Genomic DNA, 18,361 nt, shown 5'->3' with positions numbered 1-18,361 from the left:
CTAAATGGTATTTTTTGTTATTGTTACTTTTGGTAGTGGACAATTATAACCAATAATGCAGAAACTGTTAGATTATGTTATGGTCCATTTAAAATCTAAGCTCAAGGAAGCTGGCTTACGTCACAGCAGAGACACAGTACTGCAATAAGTGGAAAGTACCAAAGTGCAGAAGAAAGTACAGCCAGCGAACATGAAACAGCCAGAGCTCTAACTGTTCTTTACACACCTTAGTGACACACCCCCTGTAACAGGGATCTGTCTGTTAGGGACACAAGTTACAGCCTCAATTTTAATAAATCCCTTGAGTATACGGAGCCATACTTTCAAACTATCACATTCAAAAAATCCCTTTCTAACCCTGGCCCCCACAGATTCATGACCGTTAAACAATGCAAATCACATTAAGTTCAACTTCAAATGTCTCCATAATGTTTGACAACTTTAAGATTGTTCCAAAAAGTCTCATCTGAGATTCAAGACTCTTATAACTGTAAGTCCTATAAATTTAAAACTAGTTACATACTTAATAGCTCAGAGTAAACATTCCCATTACAAAAGAGGCATAACAAGACAAGGGAAGACTGGATCAGTACAAATCAATAACCAGCTGGTAAACATCAAACATCTGCAATTCAAGTCTCACAGCCATAACCAGTGACAAAAGTCCCTGGACTCTAATTCCTCCTCTCCAGATGGACTGGTCACAGCCTGAGCAAATATTCTGAGCCATCAGTGCTCTATAGAAGCCATTGCATAGCCATGGTATATCCAAAACATCTTTAGGTTCCCACTGCAAACTATGGTCCATCTTCACGGTGCCAAACAATGGCTTTACCGGGTCTCCGTACAGGGACTTATCCCTGCTTCACATTCTGTACCTTGACAGTGGCTTCTGGAATCCATGTTGCAGCACCAATGACTCCTCCATGCATTTTTCTTTATGATTCCAAAACCATTACCAGGTGTGCTAATTTTGTAAATGACAGAGAGGGGACAGGCGAATAAGCCTTGTCCTAGAAGAGCGGTATACACCTTTAAGATTCTTTCTCCAAGTCCTCCCCTTTCAAAAGCATTTGAATTCCTACTCAATGAGCCTTTTCTGGGTGGAGTTCACCCTCAGACATCTTTTCAGTTGTTTCAAAGCAGTTGGTCCACCACTAATGGTGGTGATCAACAATGGCAGCTTCAGTAGCCTAAAACCAATCTCTGTGTTTTTAACTTTAAACTTTTCTTAAATTCTTTGTGTAATAAACTATACATCCTTCATGTGTTTCTGTTCCATACCTTCCACAAAGCATATCAGTACATTCCTTTTAAATTTAATCTTGCTCACATTCTCTGGGCTTGTGAAGAACACAGCCTACATTTATGCCAGTAGCCCAGGTCCAACCAAGTTTTCTCTCCCTTTAAAAGTTCATGGACCAGCCCTTCACAGTCCACAATTCTCTCTGCATTTAGCATGTTCAAACTTTCACCAGAATGGCCCATAAAATTTTGCTTACTGCATGGGTGTAAGGTTTCTCCAATTCAAAGTACTAAGTCCTTCCATATTCCTCACATAGTTACAAAAGACCAAAATCCACATAGACTCACCACATCAATGATGCTAATAGCTCTCTGGCACCCAATTACTGTTTCAGCCAGCTTCTCGTTGCTGCGAACAATGCTGGGTCAGAAAGCAGTTTATGAGAGGAAAGGGTTTATTTATTAAAAAATCCAGGAGAACACCATCAATGGCAGAAGAAACTGACTCAACTCCATAAATCCAGCAGAAAGACAGGACTGCATCAAGCAGTAACACCAAGCACCAATAGCCACCAAACACAAAACAGCCACAGCTCCAACTGCTCCTTATACATTAGGCCTGTACTCCAATGTCCAATGCCCAGGGACATGTCCCCTATAGTGCTGTGTCTATGGGGCTGTTCATTCAAACTATCACATATCCATTCAAACTAGCATGTACATACATTCAAACTGTTACAGAGTAGTTTTTTTTTTTTTTTTTGGACAAAAATCATGTTATAGTACAAACATCTTGACAAGGAGTTAGAAGAAGGAAGATGTATGTTACCTGTTCCTTATTGTTTTATATTGGTGGGAAGAAGGGAGGACAAAGGAGAAACTGATTCTTCTAACTCCTCATTAAGTACATTAACCAGCATCTGGTGACTTGGCTATGGCAATGCTTAGGTGACTTTTCAGAGTTTTTCTGCAGTTCATTCTTTCTTTTTCTCCCACCATTCCTCTTCCTTTCATTCTCCTTTCTCCCCCTCCCTCGCTCCTTTCCTTTCTATTCTATTCTTACCTTCTCCACCTGCCCCACCTCAACTTCCCCCTTCTAGACTTCTCTCTGTCTCTAGCGTGCAATTATAAAATTATGACTATGTTACATAAATGTAGAGTACAGAATCATTGTGTAGAAATAATGATCCCTTTTACATTATCTTTGAAAATATCAGCAGTTCTATCCTATTTAATTTATATTCTATACATAAATTTCAAATTAATTTCTAAACTACAAAATCTCATATTTCCAAATGAACAATATTTCTGCCAAATATTTTAAACTTTAAAGTATTTAGGGGGGGCACTGGAGAGATGGCTTAGCGGTTAAGTACTTGCCTGTGAAGCCTAAGGACCCCGGTTCAAGGTTCAATTCCCCAGGACCTACGTTATCCAGGGGGTGCACACATCTGGAGTTCGTTTGCAGTGGTTGGAAGCCCTGGCATGCCTATTCTCTCTCTCTCTCTCTCTCTCTCTCTCTCTCTCTCTCTCTCTCTCTTTCTCTCTCTCTCTCTCTCTGTTTGTTGCTCTCAAATAAATTTAAAAAAATAAAATAAAATAAAGTATTTGGGGCTGGATAGAAAGATGAACAGTATATGCCCTTGACTGTGAGGCCTAAGGACCTGTGTTCAATTCCCCAGTACCCAGGTAAGCAAGATGCACAAGAAGGTGTATGTATCTGGCGTTTATTTGCAACGGTTGGAGGCCCTGGTATACCATCATAATCATCATCATCAACAACGTCTCTCTCTCTCTGTCAATTAAATGCATAAAATATTTTAAAATATTTTATACATATTATCATTTATTTTGTTAATTAGGCTATCAGACTATATTCTACAAGAGGTTATTAAATTCAATTTTAATACGTAAGATAAATAAGTAAATAATTAATCCCATAACTGAGAAAGTATTGAGGGTCATGGGTAAATATCCTTACTGGAAGAGATATGACTTCAATAATATGAGAGAAAGAAAAATCCATAGGCCTCTCAGCTCATCCTCAATCTTCAATAAACCTTTAAATATTTATCAAAGTAGCACTAGAAAGGCTTCTTTATTTCATTCTCCACAAGAAACACTTAAGGGATATTCTCTGAGGAAGCAAACGATAAGTGTGGTATGAAAACTTACCCAGAAATATGTAATACTGGGGAATCTATTAGATGGCAAAGTGAGGAAAGTGTATAGTTTTGCATAGATTTCATAAGCTCTGATCAATTGTTTGTACATACTTTGCTGAAATGAACCACGTCCCAGATGGTCAATATTACAAGTTCTATCATTAGGAACATTTTTTATATATATATATATATTTATTCTCAGTCAGAGTCTGTTTATATATGTTACCAAATCCCCATGTTAGGAGGATTGCATGGCTTAGGCTTTTGAACTGGATAACAGTATCGTTCAATTCATTCCTGTTTAATGCTGTCTAGGTATATATTAAAACAAGGAGGCACTAAAGGTGGAATTTCTGCACTTAGTATATTAATAGTTGGTAAAAATGAAAAGAATTCCTTCCCTAATATTAACCTTAAAAGACAAGCTCTGTGCTCTGGTTCTAGGTAGGTTGTTTTCTAGTCACTTGTGAAAACTAGCCTATTTTGTTTTCTTATCCATTCCCAGTACCCAGAGGAGTGCTGGTACAAATGAGATTTGTTTTTATTACTATCATGAATGAGTTCATGAACATGTGTCCCTAATGAAGGTATTTTGATCTAGTTTTATAAATGACTGTAAGTGAGAATCAGTAAGGCTTAATTAACTTGCCACTTGCTCATCTCTCTGTCACAAATATGAGTCATTGGGACATGATCAACAACGGATTGGGTCTCTCGTCTTTCACCCTTGCCTACATCACTGTAAGTTATTATCAATACAACAACCACACACAAAGGCTAAAAAAGATATAGGCCATGACATATATCCCCATGTTAAAAAGCCTGGAACCCTGTGTAATGATTTCCTGAGTCACTCAGATCACAAAATGCCTATTAGGCCTCCACAATCTTGTCTTCTATTTCAAACTCCTTTATGCCCAAGAATTCACTTAACATGGATAACTCCATCCATGTTTGTTTGATTAATATTTAATCAAACTCCTTCATCTGCAAACATTCACTTAACATGGATAACTTCATCTATGTTTGTTTGAACATTATTTAATCACTGACCTATGATCACTCTATTGAAAATTACAATCTTTTTCATACTTTCATACTTCATACTTTATTGCCCAATTGACATTGTCTGTTTATTTTTTGATCACATTCAAAAGTTCAATGCATAACTATTTAAGTCATTTTGATGACATCAAATTATTTTTGCCTCGTAGCTTATTGCTGTCTATTTTCTCCTACTGAGGGTCGAGTCCAAGTAGGAAAGTTGCTTTTGCCTCTAAGTCACGGATCATTGCAAGTTGGTGGGACAGACTTTATCACACACAGTGTTGTTGAACAAATTGTTGAATAAATGACATTTCTTGCCACCCAACTCCATCTGTGAGCTGTTGCTCATGACCAGTAAAACAGTGCTTAATTACAAATGTGAGATATGTTTCAGTAAGCATAGCATTTTAGTGACAAGTTCAAGAAAATGAATATATAACTCTTATAATATTTCTGAATAGGAAACGTTCTAATGCCAAATAAATAATATCTAGTCTTTAAAGAACTGGGCTGGAGAGATGGCTTAGCGGTTAAGCGCTTGCCTGTGAAGCCTAAGGACCCCGGATTGAGGCTCGGTTCCCCAGGTCCCACGTTAGCCAGATGCACAAGGGGGCGCACGCGTCTCGAGTTCATTTGCAGTGGCTGGAAGCCCTGGCGCGCCCATTCTCTCTCTCTCCCTCTATCTGTCTTTCTCCCTGTGTCTGTCGCTCTCAAATAAATAAATAAAAAATGAACAAAAAATATAAAAAAAAAGAATAGGGATAACCTTTGACATTATATCTGTAAATCATAGAAAAGAAAATGTTTAATTGTCATTTTCTTTTTACCTTCATATTTTTTAATATTAATTTCATTTTTGCCAAGGCTTTTCTCTAGGGCTTCAGGTATGAATTGAATATTGCTAATAAAAATATATTTGAAATTAAAATTTACTACTTAAAAAAAATAACAGTTTTAGATTTGAACTTCCAGAGTTTAAAAGAAATTAAATAATACCACAGTTGATTATACAATCATATTATGAGCATGCCATGGAAAATGAAGCCTGATATTTACCACAAATAGAGAAAGACAGTGCAGACAATTGAGCAAAATAAACAAGTCCTGGCATACCATATCAGTGTGTCCCACTGAGTTTAATCCGTCCCCTGCCACTGTACTGTAATTGGCCCCCACTGGTCACATTTTCTTACTGATTTATGATCCTTTAGACTCTCTAGCTAATTGTATGGCAGTGTCTATGGTATTCAGTGTAGCAGCACTGGCATCTGCTTCAAATTTTTACACACAGCATAGTACTACTTAAAGAGTGTTTTAATAAGGGAATGAATGAGAAGTATAGGATAGCTCCTTGCATTATTTTCATAGAAAACTACTTTAAAGGGGAACAAGTAGGGCTGAAGAGATGGCCCAGTTGATTAGGTGCTTGCCTACAAAGTCTAACAACCAAGGTTTGATTCCCCATTAACCACATATAAGCCAGATGCACAAGGTGATACATACATCTGGAGTTTGTTTGCAAGGATGGAAGCCCTAAAGTGCCTGTTCTTCTTCTCTCTCTTCTCTGTTTCTTTCTTATTGCAAATAAGTAAATATTTAAAAATTAAAAAAAGACCAGAACAGGTACATCTAGTGGCCAAAATAAAATTAGGATGGCTATTTTTTTTTAAATGTAGTAGCTTTCTGATACTAGTACTAAAAATAATGAATACATCAGAAAAATATACAAATCACTTTCGAGATTGTGACACAACATATGTGATTAAGAGGGTGTATGTAGCAGGAAAGGCATAATTCTTATGTGAAGATAGCTACAAACGTAATTATGGAACAACAGGACAGAGAAAGTAGAGACAAATCTACAAGAAAATATTATTTCCTTCTTAAATTGTTTATAAGTTCAAGTCAGTTAACGTCAGAATTCCCTGTATTGTGAATAATAAGTCATAATCATTCCTACTACAGTAGTCACTGCAGAAGAGAATCATCAGATGAAATTTCCCTTACCAGAAGCAAACAAAGTTATTGTAAGCAAAATCAATAAATACCAAAACAAAAAGAAGCTTGTGAGAACAAAATTAAATATTTAACATCAGATACCAAAGATATAGAAATTTGATATATGGTAAAAATATGCAGTTGATATAGAAATAATACCATAAATTAGAGAGGAAATTATATTAAAATACTAATTAACTCAGCCTCAAGAAATGAAAACATAATATATATGTATGTATGTATGTATGTATGTATATATATATATATATATATATATATATATATATATACACACACATATATATACATACATAAATGTCTATATAAATAAATAAATATATATACATATATATATATATGTATGTGTATATATATATATATATATATATATATATATATATGGAGAGAGAGACAGAGAGACAGAGACAGAGACAGAGACAGAGAGGGTGGTGGGGGGCATAACTTGTATACAAGCATTAATAGATTGAAAAAATTTAATAGATATATAATCATATATTTAGATTTGCTGGTGGCAATGGAAAACAAATTAATTTATAAGAACAATTTAAGTATAATATTTGCAAATTATTAAAAGGCCATTACATCCAGTTGTGGTAATAATATGGATAATTGATATTTTATTATCATTACTAGAATGTCAAATTTTCTTGTATTATGTAATTCTCCACTACTGATATATTGAAATAAAAGTCACCTCCATTATATGTATATATGCATACATACACAAAAATAATATTCATAAAAATTGAGTAAGAGGTAATCTATTAAACAATATTCTAATGATTTACAACTCTTCTATAATATAAAATACCATGTTGTTATTAAGATGGAGGTAGAATAAAAATATCAGTTAAGAAATATATTTATGTTTCATTCTTTTCTAAAAAGAGTTTAGGCAATTTTTAAACATATTGTAACATGGTTTATTGAGTTCAATGATAAAGATAGGGATAGAATCACACCAAAATATATATTTTATTTCTTGGTTTGCTTATTTTTCAAGTTAGGGTCTCACATTATCCTAGGATGACCTGGAATTCACTCTATGGCCCAGACTGGCCTTGAACTCATAGCCTTCCTCAGCCTCCCAAGTGCTGAGATTAAGGTGTGATCTACCACACCCAGTCTCAGAATACACTTGTCAAGGCATCAGTATAAATGCATACACTTATAAAGGAGATTAAAAGAGAAAATGTATTTAAAAGAAATTTTTCTTAATGACTTTGCTCATAGATTTGTATTTCTGTAGTTTATTGATTAATATTTAATATAACAAATACCACAAACAATACAACATAAGTTGACAACATTGGGATTTTTGTCTTTAATTTAATTGTTGTCAAATTAACTTTGTCCTTTTAGAAGGTGCTTTGAAAACAACCCATCCATGTCAAATCTTCAAGGAATTGGTGAATACTCAGTGATTATAACGTTGGAATCATTTCCACGTGAGATTTTTGGGGTAAACAGAAAGGAGACATAATTTTTATTATAGTATATTTTAAAGTGGATGTCAAGTAGAATGTATATTAAAGTGAAAACCAAATCCTACATTTCAATTTACATCCCTAGAGCCTGACAGGAAATAAATTAGATTTTAAAATGACAGAACTATTCATGACATCCACGTTTCTAAGTCTTTGGTGCTTTCATGCATCAGATAAATGCCTTAAAACTGCTAAAAATTTTGCAGTAAAACCATATTACTTATTAAATTATAAAACCTTATTAAATTATAAAGCACATTAAGTGACCTTAAAAGTGGAAGAAATGGGAATTAGTACATCAAAATGCAAAAGCCTATTCCATTGTCCTGTCATGGGATTAAACAATCAGAATATAGTATTTTCATTAACATAAGGTTCTGTAAGATCATTCTTTTTGTCCAGGAAAGAATACAAATGAGTGTAAGAGTCACAACCAGTCATTCTTTCTCCTGTGTGCGACTTGGGACAATAAGAGGTTGCTCAATAAAGTAACGACATTCTAGAAAACAATATTTTCTCATAAGTCATCTGCAGAAAATAATAAATTTAAACCACAGAAGTTCTCATGAAGACTCATATTCATTCTAGCTAATATGGCTGCTCTCTAGTATTCAATTCAGCTACTTCTTGGAAAATTCTACTTTATCCAAGCCACTATGACATATGCTGGAAGGCTATTTTAACAACAATGTATACCTAAATTGAATGAAAGGTGAATATGTCCTTCTACTTATCAAGCCAAATTTTAGCTAGCCATAAATGATCATCTCAGAAACTTATACAGAAGTTCACTTACTTGATAAAATCCTTCCTGCAAGTATTTTTAAAGTTATTTTGGGAACATGATAACATAAAGATTAATATATTTATATTACAGTGAACATGTTTATCCAGACAGCTACAGGTTGGAGATGAAGATTTATATTGTTTATTTTTAATGTCCCATCGGCTTACCACAGCCTTTGAATTAAGATTGCTTGATAGAAAGCTGAAGGTCTTTGATAACATTCCAATGGCACTCTAAATGACCTGACTGAAGGGAGTTCCCCAAAGCCTACCAAATTCTGAAACTGTACATCTGACCAGAGTAATGTTGACAGCCTCTCATAAAGCCTCCATCAGTACTTCTGAGTTGAATTTAGGCCTATCAAAGCTGAAATTATAGAATCTTTGCTTGAGTTACATGGCCAGCAGCAACCCTCTTAGCCTTGACACTGTATCTCAGCATCCAGAGTGGAAGTTACAGTTCTTTGATTTTCCTTATTTCTATTAACAAACCATCTCCACACAGACCATTAATATTCAGTTTGGAGCAAAACCTCAGACTTCGTTGTACTATGCATCAAACCTCTATCCCATATTCATGTACTTTTCATTATCTTATTTTTGACAATATCATATGTATAGTTTTGACCCTATTCATCCCATTGCTCTCTCACTTCTTCCCAAACAAGCCCCTCTTCTTAATTTCATGTGTCTTAGCTTGAATCAACTTTCCCCTGTCTCTTCTAATCTCATCTCTCTTACCATATCCCTTCTTAAACCTCCCCCCCTCACACACTATCATCCCTTCCAGTCATATCATATATATTCTACTATATTTGCAAACCATCACTCCTTAGTCCCCTTCAAGCTTCCTGGCTTATGCAGATCCTACAAATTTAGCCCACAAATCTAATAATTAAAAGGTAGAACAGCTGGGCGTGGTGGCATACATCTTTAATCCCAGCACTCAGGAGGCAGAGGTAGGAGAATCGCCTTGAGTTCAAGGCCACCCTAAGACTACATAGTGAATTCTGATCATCCTGAGAGAGAGTGAGACCCTACCTCAACAGACCAAAAAAAAAAAAAAAAAAAAGTAGGATACACTTATAAAGGAGAGTGCTTCTGAGCTTGAGTTACCTAACTCAACATACTTGTTAGTTCCAGACAATTTCTGGCAAATTCCATGGTTTACTTTTGCTATACAGTTTTTATATTATACAAACATAAAGATTCCTCTTGCTTACTACTGTATATAGAGGAATTTAAACTCTGGTTAACCCATGGGAGCATAGAGTAAATTATTGGGTGAATAATGAGTAACAGACATGTAATGAGGACTGTTAGTGCAGATAGCAGTTAAGACACATGCTTGCAAAGCCTAAGGACCCAGGTTCAATTCCACAGTACCCCAGTGAGCCAGATACACAAGGTGGCACATCGTCTGGAGTTCATTTGTAGTGGCTAGAGGCTACGGTGTGCCCACTCTTTCTCTTTCTTCTCTCTCTCTCTCTCTCTCTCTCTCTCTCTCCGTCTCTCTCTCTCTCTCTCTCTCACTATCTCTCAAATAAATAAATATAATATTTTTTAATGTGAATTGAATGAATTAATACCTAAGGCTATTTGCAGGAGCATAAGAATTCACTTGGACAAATGATTTAAGTAGAGAGAATTAGATACTGTTTAAAAATAGGTAAAAAACACAGGTCTCATCAACCTCCCACTGACTCCAAGAATACACTAACAAGCTTCCACTTGAACAGTTCCAGGGTGGATAAAAAAAAATCTGTTACCTGATGTTCTATATATTTTGTTATTTGGTTTTGGTGTGTGGCACTCCTATATGTAATAAATTCAACCATGAAATTTAATGACACCTTAAAAAATGAAGTACCTAATAATTGGAACTAAAAGTTTTGGCTTTTGCTACGTTTTCCTAGGATAATTTATATAGATAATAATTATAATTATTCGGTACTGCACATGATATTGCATAAATTACGTGATAGGTACAGAGCAGATTCTTCTACTTATTTTGCTTCTACCAAAAAGGGTCTTGAATTTAGTGTTTATTAGCAAGATGACTATGAAAAAGTTTCCAAAAGTCTCTTTGCCACAGAGTTTCCATTTGTAAAATGAGGCAAACAACAGTATCAAGATTAGATTTCTTCATGCTTGGTAATCAACTTGGCCAAGCACTGTATTTTAGGATGATATTTTTTTCAGCATTATTTTGGTAAGAACTTGAAGGTTTCAAGCATCTCTTATGTGTAATCTGAGGCTCCTTCTTGTTCTGTTTTCTTGACTATGATTTATTCCATCAGGATCCTAAGAAATGGAAGGTCCTTTGAATCTTGGGAGTCTTAAAGCTCTATTTTATGACTTTCACTACAAAAAGTTTTCATTGATTTCCTTACATATAGAACATAACAGATACATAAGTTTCATATGGATGGAACTCATGTTTATTTTATTTATTAGTATAAACCTAAACTCTTTGCTGTGTTTATACCCAGCATGCATTCAACAAGTATGTGTTGAATAAATGAATGGATGTATTCTAGTGGATTGAAATATTTAACAATATGTCATGATCCATGAAATTAATGTTACTTCATTCAAAGCCACCTTTAAAAAATAAATAAGAGAGATGGCTTAGCAATTAAGATGCTTGCCTGCAAAGCCTAAAGACCTAGGTTCAATCCCAGTATGTGTATAAGACAGATGCACAGAGTGGTGTATGTATTTGGAGTTTGTTTGTAGTGGCTAAAGGCTCTGGTGTGCCCATTTTCTCCCTCCCTCCCTCTCTTTCTCATATATATGCCATTGCTTGCAGAGCCTTCTAGCCTGTGTTCAATTCCTAGCCACACATATAAACCAGATGAAAATAACAGCACAAGTGTCTGGCACTTGTTTACAGTGACAAGAAGCTCTATCATATGCATGCATACACACACCCATTACAATTTTTAAAAAGATAAATAATACCAAGATCTATAAAATATATGTTATCTGATAAAGTATTATATGCTGGGTTATTGGCACAATTTCCTTTTACTGGTCTTAAAGCTATTTTGGGAAACGAGGACTCGCTGCTCCTAAACATTGCCTCAAATCATTCTAGAGGATCGGGCAGGACTGAAAGCATAATGTGAATCCAATGACGAAGTCTTGGACTGTCTCTTGATACCTGCCTTTAGGTGTATTATTATCTCCATGCCAGTGCATTCAATCTGCCTCTGTTCTTTTCCTCACCCTGTACCATTCCTCTATCACATATAATCTTAATTTTCCAAGGATCTCAACAGATATCTTTTTCTTTTTGTAATCACTCTTTGTCTCCAACCTCTTTGGCTCTTTATCTCCATTCTTACAGTCCTAAACAAATTTTATCACCTTGATATGAATATAAAATATTCTGTAAGAGGCAAAATTAAATGTGGCATATGCCCTGTATTGCTCAGCCAGATTGAGTTTTAGAGTTAGGGTAGCATGAAAGCTATTGAATAAACCATTCTATGTTTGGGTAAACAAAGATTCTCAATCCTGGGGCTGCATCAGTTATGGCAAGTGCTCTTCAACATCATTTTATCCCTGTAACATTTAAATAGGTACTTATCATAGAATCTCCTTTTTCAAGTGTTTTCTTCTCAGACCTTCATGGTTAATGTCAGTAACATATAAGAAAATTAAGCCAAATAGTAAGGAAAATCATTCATACACTATGACAACCACAATTATATTACTAATGTTATTTGAAAATATATTTTAATAAGCACACCTGAATATTTTCATTTCGGAAAGAGAATGGCATATTACATGATGTTTGGTTGATTGATTTTTAATAAAAGAAGTTACTTTCTTTGGGGCCCTTTTGAAAAATGTTACCATGGGTTGCTTTCTAGAGCACTAAATCTCTCAAGCCACTTTTTCCAGCCTTTTTTAAGCTCAATTAAATTTATTTTAGCATTACAAAAAAAATGAAATCAAGCTGAGGAACTTTAAACCAACTTATTAAGATGCCATGGGTCCTGCCCTAACTGAAACATGGTCCATGGCTACAGTTTTAGATATATCAGGAAGATCAGTTTACATAGTTCAGCAATGTAGAAAATCAATATAGCATCTCTTCTTTATGCTGTTGATGGAAACTTAATAGCGAAACACAACCTCACTTCTAATTCCATGAGAAAAACCATAGCGTCTAATTTTGTAAACCTCCAAAGAGATGACATCAAAGGTATTCTGGGGAAACTGGTATGATATCAACATTCTTACAGAACTGTCTAGTGAGTTTTGAAGAGAACACTCAAATGAAGGAAAAAATGGAGAGGGAAATATGATTGCACATATTGACATATTGGCATCAATTATTGTCAAATAAATGCTAAAAGGAAGAAAATGTTTATCAAAGATTTAGCTACTTTGCCATGTGAAGAAAGACTCTCCTAACTCATGCATTTAGATCCAATTATAATTATAAGATGAAGATATTTTCTATGTATTTATCCACTTGCCAAAATAATCCAGATGCATATGATGAATAAATTAATTCACATTAAGTTTTTAAGTTTGGATTCTATAGCATGTTTCCCACTCACTCATACACAAGATAAACATGTAAGTGATATTCCCATCGAGAATTTTCCTCTTGTAAACTATTACACCAGGGAGGCTACATCTGAGTCATTTTCTGTTTCATTTTGAATCTTGCATCTATTGAATGTGAAGGCTTAAAGCAAGCATAAATGATCTACTACTATCTTTTATTTCTTAGATGAAAATACTGTGGACAGGGAACTTAAAAATCACAGAACATGGGATCCTGTGGCCAGAAGGTTATATCCCCTGCCCACTGCACCACAAAGCTCTTACTTCTGAGTAGCTGGATGCCAGAATTTGGAGCCAATAATAATAAATATAATGCTAATCTCAAAACAAAATGGCTTTACTTAAAGCATAGCATCTCTTTGGATAGACAAAAAGCTCTTTGCTAAGCAGCAGCCGATTTGTTCAAAAGAGAAACTTGCAGTTATGATAATGAAAAGGGAAAACAGGTTGTTACTCTAGAAAATTGTGAGCCTGATTTTATTCGAGCACTACTATAAAGGTATGTATCCAACTTAAGTAGCTTCTATAAAATACTGCAACATAATAAAAGGAAAAGCCACCATAATGCAACATATAGAAGGGGCAATTCAATAAATAATATGTACAAGCTTAGAGAACATTTCAGATTACTAGGGTAAGTAAAGGTGTAACACTAAAACAAACAAAAATACATTAAAAAACCATTTTTTCCAGATTGCACTTTAATGCAATATTTACATCCTGAGAGAAAATAAAGGTGTTCTATCACTAGTAATAGCAAGTCATATATATATATATATCAAGGCATACATTAAATTCATCCTAAAAATTCATGTGATAAAAGTAATTTCCAAGGACACGTTTCTATCTTCACAGTTATCACTTTACTGGAGTTCTAAGCAGGACAAAAGGATAAGATAACGCAGTTTTGAAAACACGTTTACTTGAAACAAGTCACACAACGCGAGCAGCATGATCCAGACCTGTGTTGTGTCTGTACCTTAATTAACAAATGGGGGCTTCTTTCACCCCTGTCCTTTCACACAATCCAGGTGTGAGCATTTCCTTCCTTACCAGAATGGATTCAAAGTTTTTTTTTTTTTAATTTTTTTGAAAGATATTACAGTCCAATCTTGTTCCTGTTGGGCTAGAAGCTTGTGATTAGTGACATTGCACACATATACAGCAAAACATTTATATTATCTTACATATAATTGTTTGTCAGCAATTTTCAAAATGACATTCAAAGACAATTCCAATAAAATTCACAGGACTATTTCTGAATTAAAAGTAGCACACATTTTCCAACCTCCTAGAGATTCTAGTCCACATTCACTTTATTTTTCTTATAAAACATTGACTTATTTCAGAAAATTGCCCAAAAAATGAAGAAGAGAAATGGCATTGTGGGCAAATAGAGACGCACAGGCTGCTGTGTAACAACAACAACAACAACAAAAAGTTTCTGAAATAACTTTGTCTTTAAAATGCAGAATCATCCAGTAAGTTCATCAATGGCATTCTCTCCACGTGTAGTGACAAAGTCCTTTCTACTTCCCAGTTCCCCCTCCAAATGATTGAGCTGGTATTACTTGATACTCTTCCCTGGAGTTAAAACAAATAAACGAACCGCCTTCCTAAAATAGAGGCTAATTCCATGCTGTGTCAGACTAAACAGACCTGAGCAGAATATAATGGATATGGTAAATGTTATCCAGCATGTCCCAGGGGAGACACAATTTAACTCGGAATGATTTTCTTTTTTAAGTGGATTTACTCACCAGTTTCCCAAATGCAAGGTCAGCAGCAGGAACACCAGTCTCACCCCTCTAGTTTGGCTCCACAAAAGGAAAGGGGAGAAGAAGAAAGATTTCCAAGAAGCCATGGGAATCATTTTCTGAGGAGCGCTTCCCCACGCTTGCCCTCCAGACCCAGAGTTTCAACAGCGGCCAGGGAGAGGCCAAGGTCTGTGAGTGTGGGGAGACAGGACCCCACCTCCTTACCAGGTGGGATGCGACTCCCAGTGGAACTGAGCGACGCAGCCAATCAGACATGGAGGATGCTGGCATACATTATCTCCAAAAGAGTTGGACCAACCAGTGCTCTACAAAGGCGGGGCTTGCCCTACTAGAAATCGAGCCCAGTAGGGAAAAGGGCTTGGTTTGATAGAAGAAGAAGAAGAAAAAAAAAAAAAAAAAAAAAAAAAAAATCAAGCTCCTTTCCCTTCCAGCCTGGGAGCAAACGTAGGAAAAGAAGCTGCTCCCCCTCTCCTGCCTGTCCTTCCCTTCTGTTTCGGGGTTACTGCCTCTTCCCATGAAATGTCTTCTGGAGAGACCCAGGGTGAGCCTTGTCCCAAAAGACAGTAACTAAATGACTTTCTCCCAGCTCGTGAGGAGCTTATTAATTTTGCTGTATTATTAATATCCATTCATTTCGAAGGTGGGATGGTGTCTCTGTCCTTGTCAATCTACTGCCTGACATAATGCCCTGCACAAATGAGCCCCAGGGAGCTGCTGGATGTAAAACTCAGAGAATGAATGAGCAGGCTGTGAGCATTCCAGAAAGCACTCTGGCTTCCTCCAGCCCTTCCCACTGCCTTTCTAGTGGGAGGATTTGCTGTCTATTTCTCCTACTAAGAAAAGATGAAACTAATGAAGAGGGACAGGCAAGAACTGTTGCATTTTACACACACACACACACACACACAAACCAAATTTCTAACCGTGACTATGTCCTCTTGTAGCATAAGACACTGGGTGCTGGCGGGGAGGGACGGGGGACGTGGGATCCTTGTTCTATTCGCTCTACCCAAAGTGCCCTTGCGTTTGTGGGGCTCCAGGATTTTGGTACCTAACTTCAGAGGCTCCGCTCCTGAGTTTGCTGCAGAGCCCCAGGGTTGCCATGACAACCGGAAAGCCTCTGGCAGCTGGAACAACTGTTACTGCAAAAGACCGCGGCGGTGGAGAAACAGGCTCAGTGCCCAGCCATCTTCTGCCTCTTGATGCCTGGCTAGATCCCTGCTTCCCACGGACTTCGTCGCCCGAAGGATGGGGGTCCTTGCGTGAATCCTTAATCACCCCGTAACACGTGGCAGTGGCCAGATACAGGGCTGAACTGAAATTTGCCACGTAGTTTACTTTGCGAACAGTCGTCTTCCGACAAACAGTTCAAGCCCGAAGTACCAGTGTGCATGCCGGTGAGGGAACTGTTGCTACAGGAGACGGGGAAATCCTCAAAGAACCTGGGATGGGGCCAGCGCAGTGACAGAATGCTGTTTGCCGGTCGTTCCCTCCCACACCCTCCTTCCCCCTGCAAAACAGAAGACGTGCAGTGCAATGCTGGGCTTTTATTCTCTTCCCTAATTTTCCATCCTCTTAGTCTGTTCTGAAAACAGGGATTGACTTTCTTTGTGTCTCTTCTCTCGCCACACATTAGCTAGCATTTTCCTCTTCCATAGAGCATGTTAATGAAAGTAGTCCAGGTCAAATCATTGATAAAGGCATTAAAGTCATATATATACATACATACATACATACATACATACATACATACATACATACATATAAATACATATATATATATGAATGATACTGAGGTGAGCACATTTGGATAAGAGGTGAGGTCAGTGTAAATCCAAGTTGTTACATTTTTTTCCTTTCAATCCTTCTTTTTTTTCTATTAGCAATGGGTTTCCGAGGAGTTATTTAATTGTTTTTCTGGACATACACTGAAATCCACTGATCTTATTAGCCAGTGAGAGAGGAATTAATTCATTAAAAGTACATTCTGAATGAGAGATACTTATCCAGTTACCTCTTGACGTAGCTAATAGGTAGGGGTTTTTTGCACATATTAATGGGAGTAGGTTCTACTACAAGAGCTGACATTCCTCCCATAAATAATCCCTGACAAGACTTTACTCTCAGTCTTCCAGTGGGTGGCTGAGAAAATGCTGAGAGCAGATACAAAAATTAACGGAGAGGAAAGGTGAAGGACAGACATAGACTTAGATAATAACAAGGTGTCTCCTTGTACTTGTAAAAGCTCAAGGGTGAGAAAACACAGGTACATTTTCCCTGTATTTTCCAAGGTCTAAGTTACTGCCAGTTTTAATGCAAAACATTTTTTCTTTCTATTCCTATTTTTTAGAATAATTTATCTGACTCTAACCTGTTTCCTTTTTTGAATAATCTCCTTATATTCTGAAAACGGTTATGTGCTGCTGCAATAGTTAGTTATTGGTTACTGTTAATTCTATAAGCCCTGTGAACTCAGAAAAAAAAAATACGATGGTGGCCTTGTATATTTGCTCTGACTTGCCCTTATCAATCTATTCCTTTGGTGTGAATAAAGTAACTTTTTGCACAGAGTAGGTTGGTAAATAGAGAAGCTAGATTCTGAATAAAGCAAAAAAGGTTCATTACAGTCATCAAAGCACAGTGTCTCCCAGAAGCATGTTCATGGAGAACAGTTCAAGTGTCCCACGAGATAGATTTCAAGTTTGCAGAATGCAAGGAACAGGAGGAAGCTGTCTGCTTTTCATTGTGGAAATACTTTTCAGTTGTATGTCATTTGACCCTGTGGGATTGTGGAAATGTTTGAAGATGTTTTTAATGTATCTATTATTTTTTTAATTTTTTGTTTTATTTTTATTTATTTATTTATTTGAGAGCAACAGATAGAGAGAGAAAGAGAGGGGGAAGCGGAGAATGGGCATGCCAGGGCCTCCAGCCAATGCAAAAGAACTCCAGATGCTTGCACCACCCTGTGTACCTGGCTTACGTGGGTCCTGGAGAATTAAGCCTCTAACCAAGGTTCTTAGGCTTCACAGGCAAGTGATTAACTGCTAAGTCATGTCTCCAGCCCCTGTTATTTATTTATTTATTTATTTGCAAACAGAGAGAAACAGAAGAGTGAGAGAGAATGGACAGAGAATGGACACTGCAAATGAACTCTAGATGCATATGCCACTTTGCACATCTGGCTTTATGTGGATACTGGGGAATTGAACCCTGGTCATTAGGCTTTGCAGGCAAGCACATTAAC

The 18,361-nt window shown here is 36.4% G+C and overlaps 1 protein-coding gene across 1 annotated transcript in view; it reads right to left on the bottom strand.

Annotated features, from left to right (window-relative positions):
• Gabrg1 (gamma-aminobutyric acid type A receptor subunit gamma1) overlaps window positions 1–15,347 on the bottom strand; it is a 67,414-nt gene extending 52,067 nt beyond the window's left edge. The window contains exon 1 of the mRNA XM_045161713.1: window positions 15,097–15,347. Coding sequence (XP_045017648.1) covers window positions 15,097–15,209 — 113 coding nt within the window. The 5' untranslated portion in view covers window positions 15,210–15,347. The remainder of the gene's footprint in view (window positions 1–15,096) is intronic.
• Window positions 15,348–18,361: the final 3,014 nt, after the last annotated feature.

This window comes from Jaculus jaculus, chromosome 11 (assembly GCF_020740685.1).
Source record: "Jaculus jaculus isolate mJacJac1 chromosome 11, mJacJac1.mat.Y.cur, whole genome shotgun sequence".
Lineage (NCBI taxonomy): Eukaryota > Metazoa > Chordata > Mammalia > Rodentia > Dipodidae > Jaculus > Jaculus jaculus.
The sequence above is the reverse complement of the archived record's forward strand: the minus strand, read 5'-3'. Positions and strand labels throughout refer to the sequence as shown.